The sequence below is a fragment of the Zeus faber genome, assembly GCF_960531495.2.
Source record: "Zeus faber genome assembly, chromosome: 8".
Lineage (NCBI taxonomy): Eukaryota > Metazoa > Chordata > Actinopteri > Zeiformes > Zeidae > Zeus > Zeus faber.
The window spans coordinates 10,932,666-10,946,752 of NC_137195.1; the positions used below are offsets into that span (position 1 = coordinate 10,932,666).

The 14,087-nt window shown below is 43.3% G+C and overlaps 1 protein-coding gene across 3 annotated transcripts; it reads left to right on the plus strand.

The window, feature by feature from the left end:
* Positions 1–4,082: 4,082 nt before the first annotated feature.
* On the plus strand, positions 4,083–12,335 carry skap2 (src kinase associated phosphoprotein 2). Of its 3 annotated transcripts, XM_080005003.1 has the most exons (13): positions 4,083–4,170; positions 4,409–4,514; positions 4,634–4,659; positions 4,791–4,892; positions 5,938–6,018; positions 6,115–6,198; positions 6,399–6,523; positions 6,887–6,950; positions 7,122–7,250; positions 7,416–7,490; positions 9,031–9,143; positions 11,977–12,080; positions 12,185–12,335. In XM_080005003.1, the coding sequence occupies exons 1-12, from the start codon at positions 4,119–4,121 to the stop codon at positions 12,067–12,069; spliced, it is 1,050 nt and encodes a 349-aa protein (XP_079861129.1). In that variant the 5' UTR covers positions 4,083–4,118; the 3' UTR covers positions 12,070–12,080; positions 12,185–12,335. The 3 variants fall into 3 exon arrangements, with proteins under 3 accessions (XP_079861129.1, XP_079861128.1, XP_079861130.1); XM_080005002.1 differs by lacking the exon at positions 4,634–4,659 and having other exon boundaries at positions 4,745–4,892; positions 5,938–6,034; XM_080005004.1 differs by lacking the exons at positions 4,634–4,659; positions 11,977–12,080; positions 12,185–12,335 and adding an exon at positions 11,336–11,424 and having other exon boundaries at positions 4,745–4,892; positions 5,938–6,034.
* Positions 12,336–14,087: the final 1,752 nt, after the last annotated feature.

A 14,087-nucleotide genomic window follows, 5' to 3' on the forward strand; every position in this document is an offset into this window, starting at 1 on the left:
TTCATATACATATCAATGAAAAAATTGCAAAGAGAGAAAAATACATAATTATTTTTCAGTTAAAGTGATTTTCAGACGACAAGTTCACAGCCTTTGATGAAACAAAACGAATTAAAAGTAGCTAGATGGAACTAAATATAATTAATGAAATACTCTACATTGATCCTCTCAATTTTAAATTCGCATGCATACACCATTACAATTACCATTAGAGCAGAGCAGAGCATACCTTCTTAGTGGCGTTATTTTGGAAAAAATGTTGGGAGTCTTTATTTTCTTTACCAGTTTTCTCGAGGGTTGAGTTGGCCGCTGACTTGTCTCAGGCCAAAAGCTGTGACTTTGTCGGCGTCCTACACTTAAATTTTATTGCCAATAAAACTCACAGCTCTTCGGGTGCTGGTTTATAGTCATTATAGTAATGTACTGGCATCCAGAGCCGCACCCGTGATGAGCCCTTAATCTTTTACAAATCTCGACCTGAAATTCTATGACGTTTATCCAAATGTGCCATGAAAGACTTTTTTTTCCGAGGAAAAAAATAAATAAATTATGTTGTATGTTTACTGTGTGTGTCGTAGCATAACAGTACAGACACTTTTCATAATATGACAAAAAAAAAGTCAAACAAACATTGCCGTTCTTCATCCCAAAGGTGCCCGTTGAATTCTTCCTATTTAAGCCGGCGCGTATGGTGTATTATATTTATTTATTATATATTATTTAATATAAATATATTTTTTAATATATATTTATACAGTATATATAAGGTTAAAGTACTTTTTCCATTTGTACTTTTTTGTACACGTGCATTTTTTTTTCTTCTTGACAAAATAAATCCTCATTGTAAGTACATGTATAATAGAATGTATTTATATAATGTTCAACTTGGTAGTATTTCTACTTGAAGTTGTTGCATTTTAGCCCGGTCAAGTGTTTTTTTAGAGTTCAACTTCCGTATAACTTATGCACTGCCATTTGCATGTTTATTGTACTTAGTATCCAACATGTATAAGTATAATTTAGTGTGCTATGTTTCACATTCCTATAGTATATGACGTGCTGATATTATTATAGTAATATATTACATTATATTATTACACGCGGCAGATGATTCAGGAACTGCTTGGTCCGTCGGAATTGGCCATAACACCCCCGGTACAATGGGTATTGAAACAGCCAACTTCTACATTAGCTGAGTTTTCATATTGAGGGAGGAGTAATTGCGTACGGATAGAAAAGGCCACTCAGACAGGACAGACTGCCTTAAACACCACCCGGCAGTCAGTCAGTCAGTGCTGCCAAATCTTTGTAATCCACAGTGTCTCATATTGGCAACTATAAAAGCCAAATCATAAAAACTCTTGTAAAATTCTATCAAATTAAGAGACAATTGTTTTGTTTCGCAGACACATTTCAGCCCCTATTGTGTCACCACAGATAATTGCCGCTCCATATTTTGTCAGCACAACATAAAAAAAAAACGAAACATTTTGAATACACATTTCAAGTGTTTATTTGTTATAGAACGGTCAGTAAAACTATTCCTCGAGTGAATTCCATTGGGGAGTCGGAACATAAAATTGTGGCATGAACAATTTTATGTCTGTTGGTTTTGTGAACCCTTCAAGGGTGTGTGTGTGTGTGTGTGTGGGTGTGTGTGTGTGTGTGTGTGTGTTTGTGTGTGTGTGTGTGTGTGTGTGTGTGTCTGTGTGTGTGTGTGTGTGTGTGTGTGTGTGTGTGTGTGTGTGGGTGTGTCCGTATGTGTGTGTGTGTGTGGGGGGGGGGTGACCAATCAGGACAGGATTTTTTGAGCGACCAGGAAACTAAACCAGAAAGAGCAAAGCTTTAGTGTAGGCTGGGAAATCAGATACAACACCATTCCCCCTCACCCACTCGCTCTCTCTCTCTCTCTCTCTCTCTCTCTCACACACACAAAGTTCCCCACATCGGACAGCGAAAGGTCAAAGGTTGCGCTGCCTCTCATCTCCCTGGGCACACAAGGCTGTACGACTACCGGGTCAGGAGGCCGGGGTGTGGGCTCCTTCCCTCTGAATGACCACAGTGCATTAAGAAAGTAGTGGCTGTTTAGACAGCGCTGGACAGGATGTGACTTCGGGAGGAGTGGTGGCCATGTGATGCTGTTATGTTGTGTTATATGATAGAGAAGAGCATATATTTTTTAAAGATGGTCGAAATTTAACGCACCTCAAAAAGGGCTCCCACCTTATATATATGAGATTAAAAAAAAACATCCACAGTGACATATTTAGTCGTGCTCCTTGGAAGTTAATACAAATATATACGTGATAATAATTAGCACCACATTTTATCGTCTATGTTTGCTTCTAGATCAAGTGGAAAGGCTAGCAATGCCTTTTTAGAATATATGGTCAGTATATATTGCAAGGATCTTCCTGGCAGTGACATGTACACAGTGCTATAATGGACTGAAAAAAGGCGAACAGAAACAATACGATACATTCCTTGGGAGATTGTGTGTGCCTCGAGCACATCCCAAACCGGCCAACAAACGCTGCTCCCCACCTGCAGGGGTAAGGTTCTTCACAGCCCCTGAAGAACTGGAGTAAGATTTCTATCCCATGTGCATGCTTTTCCAAACAAAAGGCTATACAGTTCAAAGGACTCATCTTTTAACCTGTATTGGGTGATGTGTTTTGGCACAAGGTGACTGACAACCTCTATAAACAAATTATTGCAGCAGAATAGATCAATGGATCATTTGCCGAATGTCTTTAGTACCAACGTGAGGCTACCATGGAGGACCTGCTCCACATGCATCAGGTTTTATGACATTTGTTATGTTACATACGGTATGTTTATAGCTGGAGGGACATGTTCTAAAACAGACATAAGGCATACTTAAAAATATTCTTAGAATGCAGTAGGAATTTAAATGACAATGATTTGGTAAAATATCATCTGACAGATGAAAACCAGCCGTGCCTCTCGGACAGGGGTTCCTAAACTGGGGGAAGTGCCCCCCTGAAGGAATTGATGGGGATTTGCAGCAAAATTAATACCTTTTTTAGCCTTTAAGGTTTCAGGTTTAAGATTGATGCAATATTTGTAAAGCCTAATTTTTATTATTATTATTTTTATTCATTCACTCAGCCAGACCCTAGTTTGGCAGAGCGGCTCAATTGCCATAAAAAGTTTTGGAAGCCCTGCTCTAGGACTTTATGGACGCTGAGGTGAAATATACTATTTCAAATCTATAAAAGATGGTTTCTGCAGATATGTAGTGTGGTATTTATTATTCACCACTAAGCAATAGGTCATAACCATACTGATGGGCAAATTCTAGCGCTTGAGTTTTTTTTCTTTATTAGATAGGCGTACATTGTTGAGCTGTCCATGTGGTTTATTTGCAGACAGTAAATCGGAAGCTAACCAGAAGAAATAAATAATTTTTTATCCATACCAATGTTCATTGTAATTATATTTCCAATAGGCCGATCTAGCTTCGCTCAGGTTGTGCTTTATTTTGGATACAGGCTTCACTGTTCTCCTATTCTCCCTCTTAAGTGTACCGCGATAGTATAAGTTTTTCTGAGTGGAAATAGTTAGATATTTTTTTGCTTTAAACAATAAATAAATACAAATAATTTAGTTCATAAATATAAAAAATATATAAAAAAAATATATATACTGTATATATTCTGTGTATATACTGTATAAATACGGTTTAAATATATAAACTGTATATACATACTGTATATATACTGTATGTATATACATACTGTATACAGACTGTATATATACCGTATATATACAGTATATATATACTGTATATATATACTATGTATATATTGCATATTTACTGTTTATATATATATATATATACTGTATATATACTGTGTATATACTGAATTTATACGGTGTATATACTGTATTTATACTGTGTATATACAATATATATGTACTGTATCCAAACAGTATATATATATATTATATATAACTATATATATATATAACTAATATCTCCATCTAAACACTGAGCGGCTTCGCTCCGTGCGGTCAAGTCAGACGCACGGCGCCACTTCCGCCCTGCAGCCTCCGTACTTCCGGGTTAGCGCCCTGTCCCCGCGTCGCTCGGAATGCCGCTCCAGATGCCTGCCATTCCGGAGGAGCTGACGTCCCTCGTCTCAGGTACCGAGCCCTCCCCAAATTCCGCCCGCTCCCGCAGGTGGACTCGCCTTCCCCCCTCCGTATTCATTTTCACGCGGAGCCTCTAGTGCGTCGACGCCGCGGGTCGCGAAAAGGGGAAGTTGTGACTGAGTTCAGTCGAGTTGACTCAAAACAACAACAACAACAAACAAGAACAACAGCAAACACGTAAATAACTTTAAACGCGTGTTGGTGTTTTGTTTTTTAAATATACAAACAGACCTGGAGACCTTCCTCCATGATGGACTGAAGGGGGAAAACCTGAGCAAGAAGGCAAAAGAAAAGAAAGAAGCCTTCATCAAACGCATCAAAGAAGTGAAATTGGGGTACGGATAATACATGAACGTCCTCCATCTTGTTGTTCTGTGTTGGGTGTTTGTCTGTTTTAAATGTTACCGAATGTGACGCACTGTTTACACTGTCACCGACTGTCTCCCCAAAACAGTTTCCCACAGGACTTCAAAGACAAAAGTAGGTCAGATTCTACAGCTGCTTGTTTGTTTAAGCTTGTTCCTTGTCTTTGGTTGTTTTTCTTTCTTCTTTTTTTTCCCGGGAGGGGGAGGTTTTGGGTTTTTCACCGGGCGTCCTGCGAAACCCCACAGGTGCCGACGACTCCAGGGACGAGGAAGAGGAGGCCGACAGCATCAACGATGGGGGGTCGCTGCACTCGGAGCGCACGGACAAGGATGAGGAGAGCTGCGACGGTACCTGTGGGATGTAAACAAACACCCTGTGGGCGTGGGGGAAATTTAACTAATAATAATAATAATAATAATAATAATAATGGTACGTTTTGTTTGTGTGGTGCTCTCACCAGCGCTGAAATGCCGACACTTTGAAGGTTTGAAGTTGAACATTTAAGCCACACAGACCTCAATGATGCAGTTAAAAAACGAGCCGCCCTCTTGTTAATATTACAATTTGAACCTGTTTGCATCGGGCCGAGACATATTTCCAGGGGCGCAGCGCGGCGGACATTCCGGCTGTAGCTTGGCAACATACTTGGGGAGCAATTTGAGGGTGCGAGCGCCCCGCCCGCTTCTCTCCTTTCGGCCCACCCCTCTGACGGCAGGAGCACGCTTTATGAGACCCCCGTCTGCAGGGCCCAGCCTTGCTGCCAGGGCTCTGGCTGCGGAGAAAACACATTCCTTAATATACAGTAGCCCTAACTCTGCGTCCGCCGCTATAGTAACCTTTTACAAGATTTCATATTTTTCGAGTATGGAGGAAAGTCCTTGTCAAACCGTGATTAGGGCTCTGGGGGTGGTGTGGGTGGGGGTTTATGGGCTGCCAGTAAGCAGCTGCCACTTTTATGGCGACTCTTTCACACAAAGCAACTTTGACACAGCAGTTGGACATTTGCAATGAAGTTGCACTCTGGAGGGGGAATCTCCGCCGCAGAGCAAAGGGGGGTAAAAAAACAAAAAAACGCCGTTTGGCGGGCCGGCCCCGTCCGTAGTTATTTATTTTACCTACGATTAACCTGAAGCGTGATGAGCGGGGTTACCAAAACAGATTAAATCACACCGACGTCTTTCTTGATCGATGGTAGCTGACTTTATTACGGTTGGGAATCATTTCAGGTACAATGGGTATTTTGCGTAATGGCCCACAGATGTAGCGATCGTTATAATGTGACGTTAAATACTTCCAGTTATTCGGATACCTCGGAAATACCACCGCTAATTACTACTAATTACCAAATACTACAAATGTCTCAGTGCTAAAATAACTTGAAACCCTCTCCAGGAGCCCAGCAGGCGCCTCCCGTCGCAGCTCAGGATCTGCCTTCTGTTTTCAAGGCAGGATATCTGGAGAAAAGGAGAAAAGGTGCACTTTAAATGCTGTATGTAGTGCATATATATTAATAAGAAAAGACATCTTAACATATCCCAGCTTTGTTTCCATAACTTCTGTTTGGTTTAGATCACAGCTTTTTCGGGACAGAATGGCAAAAGAGGTGGTGTGCGCTGAGCGGTGACATGTTCTACTATTACGGGAGTGAGAAAGGTAAAGCAACCGGTTGTTTTTCACCGTTAGTATCACACAATGTTTGAAGAAAATATTAAAGTGAAAGTGTGTTTTGTTAGAATGGGGTTATTTTTGTTTGTTTTTTTTTTTTTTTTGTTTTTTTTATTTCCGGACCCCGAGTACATAGTAAAAGGTTTTTTTTTTTTTGTTTTTGTTTTTTGCCCTGTGTTCTTTGACAGACAAGCAGCAGAAGGGGGAATTCGGGATCGACGGCTATAGCGTCAAAATGAACAGCACCTTGAGGAAAGACGCCAAAAAAGACTTCTGCTTTGAAATATGCGCGCAGGACAAACGAGTGTATCAGGTGCGTTTGTTTGTTAAGATTTCCGTGGATGTGTGGCCATTGCTGTGAAAAAATAAAATAAAATAACTCCTTGCATGAAAATAAGATGTTGATGCGCTGTGTTTATTTCACCAAGAAGTAAATTGATTAAATGAATTATGTTAACCCTTAATTGTAAAGCTCGTTGGGTCCACTCCGCTGCTTTTCTGCATCTGCTCAAACAGGCGTGTGTATTTGAAAGGATTTAAATAACGTGTTCAGGTTTTTCCACGTGGAACATTTTAGTATGCATAAATGCGGTGTTATTTGTTTATGTTAATTGATATACGAATAACTGTGCGCCGGACTGAGCGCTGGCTTCATTCCTCTCGTCTTTGATCACAGTTTTGTGCGTCATCTCTGAAAGAAGCGGAGGACTGGGTGAAACAGATTGACTTTGTTCTGAGAGGTTTGTGCCACTCTTCAATCGGGACCAAATCCTGCCATTATCGAGGTTATGTAATTCACACCTATACTCTATAATATAGTTCTGGATCGTTTAGGACGCGCGGGAAGAAGGTGGCGAGATGAAGCTCGACATCACATTTGGTGCCTTTTTTTAAAAAATTTATTTGTGTAGACATGTCGGGCGTCATCCCCGAGGAGGAGGAAGATCAGGAGATGTACGATGACGTTGGTCCCACGGTTCCGCCTCCAAATTCAGCCAAGCCCGAGCCCATCGACGACGATATCTACGAAGAGCTTCCAGGCGAGGCTTTTCCCAATATAATTATTGAATGTTATGTCCCTGGGAAATGCCAAAAGGGTCTTTCTGTGAATTAGATGCTTACAATTCAAACGGGTGGATTTGAGTTGAAGATTATTCAATGACATAAATATAAAGAGAAATGATCTTTTTTTTTTTTTCCTCTAGAGGAGGACATGCCTGCTCCTCCAAAACCTCCCCTAAAGGTGGAAACACCGAGCAAGCCTGTTCCTGCTCCAACAGGTAATTTGGTCGTGGAAAATTTTAAGGATAGTTTTTATTCGGATAACGGCGATATTGTTTTGTGTAAGTTAAAGGTCACCACTTGTACTCCTTATCAACAAGTTTATATAGGTCTCTTGAGATCCCAAAAATATTTTCTGATGAAAATGCCACTCAGATTATGCATTCTAGCCATTCTAGCATGCCTCTATACCCCCTCTGTTTCGGTCCTTTTCTCGAAGGGCTGTTTCCGTGTCTGTAGCTTTAAATGCAAATGAGTTGCTGCTGCCCACCACCCACTCCGGCTACATGCTGGACGGGGGCGGAGGTGAAATGGCCTCTGTGATTCACGGCAAGTCAGTAAACTTCTTGTGAATCTCTTTAAATTCAGCAGCAGGAAACACTCTGGGGACATCACGACCCATTCTCTCATTTTACCCCCCCCCCCCATCTTATTTAAGTGTGTTGATAAGATGAAGTTCATCTTACAGACGTTCCACTGACAAACTAATACCGTAAACGTTATTGTTGAACCTGCAGCGAGTAACGCCAGTAACTTTCTAGAAAATAAAACCAAACTCATTAGCTAGTGTTAAACGGCAAGGCACACAGCACAATTTTTTTTTTTAAATACTTACGTTTCCCTCGTCTCCATTTTTGTCACGGTTTTGGACGTTGCCGTCAAAACTAAACTTTATCCACTCAGCCCTTCTGTCCTCTGAGGCTGGGGGGCCGGTGTTGAGATTTGTGCTGGCCCGTACAGCCAACAACAGAGCAGTTCCCATGCCTAGTCCTGAGCTTTGACATAACCCTAGCGGGGCGGGTCCGGCGCTCGTGGGGGAAGAAAAATGGCGCACCTCCGCAAAGGTAGTTCTCAAGCCGTGGGTGGAGATACCTAGATGGGGGCCGGTATTCTAATGGCAAATCTCAATGGCTTGTTGAATCACATGGTTTCAGACACAGGCGGCCCGCAAAATAAAAGCGCGTGTTTGTAGGCCCGTCAGAGACCCAAATGTATGCACAAGCACTGAAAAAGTGAGTGGTGACCTTTTAATGTATTGGAAGAGTCGATAAACACCGAGTGCATTCATGTATTTTCTTAACAAATAAAGCTCAACTGTATAAGCCCCTGGGAGGAAGCAATGTTTACAGAGGGGAAGTGTATGCAACACTTGAAATAACTCTAACCAAGCGACTTCCCCTTTTTTTTTAAGGGAGATAAAAATTACAGCGTGCATAATGCGGCGATGTGATTTTTAACCCTAATGGGAGATGTAGTTGTGTTTATCTAGTAGAAAAACATGTTCACGGCGTGCGCAAGCTCGTGCTTTAGCTCGTTCCGTGATGGGGGGAAACCCGGGACTTTGCCAAGAAGTCTGAAACAACTCTGGCTTCCTTCTGCTCGTTGCGTTGGGCCTTCGCTGCCTCCTGTTGGTTTTGCAGTAGATTTACTGTCACATCGGCGTGTAATCTCTGGACTCTTGGGAAGAAATGAATACGGAGGATATATACCGTTTTTGTTTTTTTTGTTTTGTTTTTTTGGTCCCTTTTCTCTGTCCAGTCGATCAGAGCACAGACTACCAGAACTTCTACCAGGGCCTGTGGGACTGCTCGGGAGACCAACCCGACGAGCTGTCCTTCAAACGTGGAGACGCCATTTATATCCTGAGCAAGGTACGTGGATACAAAACCTCCCCCTGTCGGAGGTTGTGCTTGTGTGTGTCCGTCAGGTAGTGGGGGTTTGATGCGAGGTAAACCCCAGTGTAAATGCGAGCCCACTTATTTCAAGTGTTCCATCATGTTGTGGTTATTTGGTTCTGATGGTACCAGACCACCTAAAGTGAAGAGTTATTTCTGGGCCCTGAGAGCGGCGGACTGTCCACAGTTTTTACTGGCAGCGTCTGGCCCGCGGCCCGGAGGTGAATGGCTGATTGTGAGCGGCAGGCCGGAGTGGGGCTTTTCGCTCTCGGGCACCGTGACGGGGATTAGTTGTGTCACAAACGGAAACGAGTTTTAGTGCCGCTGGCGGAGGCCGAAGCCCGGCTGCCGGGGGCCCCGGGGCCGTTCTCTCGCATTCCATCTGGAGCATTTCAGCACGCCGCCGCTGCCAGGGCCCGGGCGGCGAGGGAGCCCGCAGCCCACACACGCCTCACAGACGTCCCACTCACCTCTCTAGACCGGGCCTTAATAGGAATGTGTGTTCTCAGGAAGCCCAGGCGTAGCCCCCCACTCTATTCAGAGCAGGTGAGGACGTGTAATGGACGCACAATTTCCGAGGCTTGTACGCTGCGGTCGGGTGTGGCGTGCGTCCCGGCTGTGGAGGACTGAGATGCTGTTCTTTCCCTTTTATTACGCAACTTGGGGGAAAAAAAAAATGAGGCTTCCGCGTTGCCCGAGTGCATATAATGTAAAGTGTTTGATTTCGGTGAGGTGAATTCAAAACGACAGTGCTTCCCATACAAATCAAGGAGGCTTGTATTTTTTCCCCCCTAATTTGGGGTTAGTATCACAATGCGTGTGACATGCTTTTACTGGAGTCCGGCTTTGTTTTCTGTTTCTGTTGTGTTTCTGGGGGTGTTTTTGGTCGAGTCACATGGCTAGCTGTCTTTTTAGATTCAAGTCTGCCATCTAGGGGACACTGAGAGCTTTGCTTTTTTTTTTTTTTTTTTTTTTTAATAATTATGTTGTCACTGCAAAGTCTCTTCATTTGTAAAGTTCCAACACATAAAACACGCTATTCATTTTGGATCAACTGATATTGTCAGCTGATCCATTATCAGCAGTAAAAATGATTAAACTTCCCGTTTTTTGGGGGGTTGGGTGGCATGTAAGGGGACAAATGCAGACGGATCCATGAATCCTCATTGGTCAATAGTCCTTTTTATGGCTCTTTTTGTTGTGTGGAAAAGAACCAAGACTCAAGTTGCCCTTTTACTGAGACTGTGGCTGCCATTAGCTAAAACCTTGGTGTTGGGGGTTGTGACCTGCTTGGGGGGTGGGGGGTGGGGGGTGGGGTGGGGGGGGGGGGGCAATGATCATAAAACCTGTCTGGACTACAGCAGCCAGCTGCAGCAGAAGGGTCAGCCAACTTCTCCACTCCAACCCCCCCCCCCAGCCCCTCCTCCTCCATTCTCCTTTCTCCCATTTCCCTGTATGCCTTCTCCATTCCACAGGCCAGAAATAACTGTCGTGTTTCCTTACCAATACTCCAGCTGGGAGACCTCCCAGCCGGGCCCGTACGCGGAGCCTCTTCCAATTTGTTGCACTTTGCAGCACATAAAACTAATCTACAGATTTAAGATCATCTTTAACGGCTGATGAAATGTAAACACCTTCTTATGCACTTGTACTCTCATTATCGCCACGGCTCGTGCTATAGCCGTGCAGATTTCTGTTGTTTCGTACGCAGAGAACAAAGGACTCGGGTCCCGAAGCGCTCGGCTAACTGAGGAAATGCATTTCCCTGCATGCATTGTGACGGTGCGGGGCGAGCCCTCATGCTCCTCTCTCGTTGGTATTGCTGGAGCATGACTGACTAGCTGTAATGTGGAACTGGACGACGAGGTGTCGTCTGCTTTAGAAAGCCATAATATGCAGACACACGCGCACACACACACACACACACACACACACACACACACACACACACACACACACACACACACACACACACACACACACACACACACACACACACACACACACACACACACAGCTCATGTTGATTTGCTTTATTGTTCTCCAGGGACTCTAGAGACAAAGTGCCATTTTTATCATGTGACACATTGATGAAATGAGTTTGGCATTTACGGCTTGTGTCTTTGAATAATTTATGCATGATCCTTAATTGTTTCTTAATTATTTAGATGCAGTAATGGCTCCTTTGCTACATACATAATGATGTCCGACCACGATGTTATGATATAAGCACAGAGCCTGGCACACTTTGTCTGATATGGTGATTAACGGCGTGTTAGCAGGTAAACCCCAGAGCTTTCACCCATATCCCTCAATTTCAAACGCCATTCAATCTCGTCCTTTACAGGGTGAAACTTCTTTGTCCCCAGGGCTGTGGAATGCTGGTCCCACTTCCCTTGGCCTTGGTAGCGTGTGATCTCCAGGGTGATTGATGTGGTGGAAAAGGCTTTGATGTGAGGCCAGGCTCTTGGCCAAAGGGGGCGCTGTTCTCCCCTCCTCCTCGGTCCATTCCCACGCCGCCCTGCTCGCAATTCCTGCACCTTGACAGCCGTTTTTACCTGGCACGCTGGGCCAGATTTATGCGGCATGTCTTCAATGCGTAGAGATGTTTTTGTTTTTTTTTGTTATTACGGATTGGAGAGAGAGCTATCCAATAAATATTTAAATAATCGGCTGAAGAACACGACACTTAACATCTGTTTTTGCAGCGTTTGGTCTGAGAAACTGCAACGGGAGTGTGTGTTGGTTGTTATTCATCTGCTGTAACTCTCTTACTTCTCTGTAACCTTTCTCTGTTCTCACACTCCAGGAATACCAGAGCTTTGGTTGGTGGGTCGGGGAGTTAAAGGGAAATATCGGAATCATCCCCAAAGATTATCTGACGGAGCTCTATGCTATTTAGAGGCACCTAGTGTAAGTAGCACAAACATGAATGGAATATGTAAAAAAATAAAATAAAAATCTATATTTTTGTAATTTTTTCTAATATTTGGTCTTTTTCCTTTTATGTTTTCCAGTGTGCGACACTGATGTCCGGATGAAAGGATTTTCAAACAATTTCATTTCACTTTTCTTATGTCATTTCAAAATTGAATGTTGCCGCTGGTATTTTGTAAACAGAGACGTTTTATGATCAGCTTTGGTTAAGTTTCGGCATTTGACAAACGCAATCCAATAAAGATGTAAAAAAATTCATACGTATCTGTATTTATTACGCAAATTTATTTAATACAATATATGCACGGCAGGCCACAAGATGGCAACAGAGTCTCCGCAGAGGTCACTGTTAAAATACTAGTAGATGAAATACAATCCATGTAAGAGTCCTACAGGCCAATTGCTTTTCCACCCTTGAGCCAGCCAGTTTACAGATCATTTGTTAATGTGTAATGAGGGTGAACACAAGAGGCAGGCGGCGGGGAGACTTATTGTTTGAAATAAAAAAAAGAAAAGGCTAAAATGCCTGCACAATGAGAACTCTGAAGTCTAGAAGAGGGAGACGTCACATCATGACCATTTCCAGGTTTAACCGCGTCGTTTTGATAATAGAAATCTGATGTCGCGTTGGTTATTTCCACCATCACCGTTTTCCACGCGTCCAATGGGGGAGACCGGGAAAGTTAAATCCTTATTTTGCGTTTGGGTTTTTATTAAGTGGCTATATCAGTTATTTGGTCAGCACTTCGCAGGGATTCCTTTTTTTTTTTTTTTTTTTTTTTTACGACACCTGCGAGACGAGCCTGGGCCGGGGCAGATGGCTGGGAGCGTCTGAAACGAGGACGCGCACTAATAAGACGTCGGACGGCAGGGCAGCGAGCTTATCGCCCTCCGCGGGGCCGTTCCGCGGCAGGGACGCGGTGGAACACCCACCTTTTACCAGCGCCTTTCTGTGGGACCCTCTCCGGGAAGCCAATGTCACTGATCAATGCAGCTGCGGTGAACTGATTCTCAGGTGTATAGAGGTTTCATACATCAACCAATAAGTCACACATCTCTGGCTTGTCTCTGTCTCTCTCTCTCTCCTCCCCTTCATCTCCTCTTCCTTTCTGCTGTCTCTCTGTTTTGTTCTGCTAAATGATGCCGCCGTAGTCCCCCTGTCCTCTGGGTGACATTCAAAGCCGACATAAATCCTGTGTTTTATGGTGGAGAGCAGCAATAAAGCCTATCTGGTAATTGGAGATGTAATGAATTACCATAATTAGTTATTGAATACATTACATTGGGAGGTAGAGAGGAGAAGCGCTTTGTTTCGGGGGCTGTGGGGGTGGGGGTGGGGGTGGGGTGGGGTGGGGGGGGGGTTTAGCGGAACGGTGTGATGTGCAATCGGATCAGAAATTATATTAAAAAAAAAAATAAAAATAAACTTTTCAGAACGTTACCACGGGACTTAACCCGATTGCGGAACTTAATGATTTAGGGGAACTGCGCCGGTGACACGTGTTTTGGATTTGTTGTTTAATTCGTAAATAAACACACACATTCCTTGACCCGTGGCAAAGTTTGGTATCTGGTCTAAGGGTCCGTCTCTTAATGTCAGGCTATGGGTTAGGTTGCCAAAGACAAGCTAGGCTAAATATTGCCCCTAAGTTTTATGTTGCCAATAAAAGATTTCCTTAATGGATGTCAACTGCGCCCCATCCCCCCTCGGCTTTGGACAGTCATATCCTCAGAATATACAGGTCCTTTTATTGCAATTTAACATCAAGATATAACGTTTCATAGATAAATGCCACCCCGCAATTAATCTGCCCAGCACTAAATTTCACTAATGATACCAGAATATCACTAATTAATACTTGCTACCATAAAGATACACTTTTACAAGAAGAAAAAAATATATATAGATTGCCTCGCTTGAGTAATAGCAAATGGAGGAAGAGCCTCTGAAGAAGATGATGGAAATGCAAAACAAATTTTCCT

Excerpts from the sequence above, each read along its gene's own strand:
- skap2 (XM_080005002.1), top strand. The coding sequence starts at position 4,119 with ATGCCGCTCCAGATGCCTGCCATTCCGGAGGAGCTGACGTCCCTCGTC. Across the intron at positions 6,199-6,398 it reads CTATTACGGGAGTGAGAAAG|ACAAGCAGCAGAAGGGGGAA; the intron begins GTAAAGCAACCG and ends GTTCTTTGACAG. Across the intron at positions 7,491-9,030 it reads GCCTGTTCCTGCTCCAACAG|TCGATCAGAGCACAGACTAC; the intron begins GTAATTTGGTCG and ends TTCTCTGTCCAG.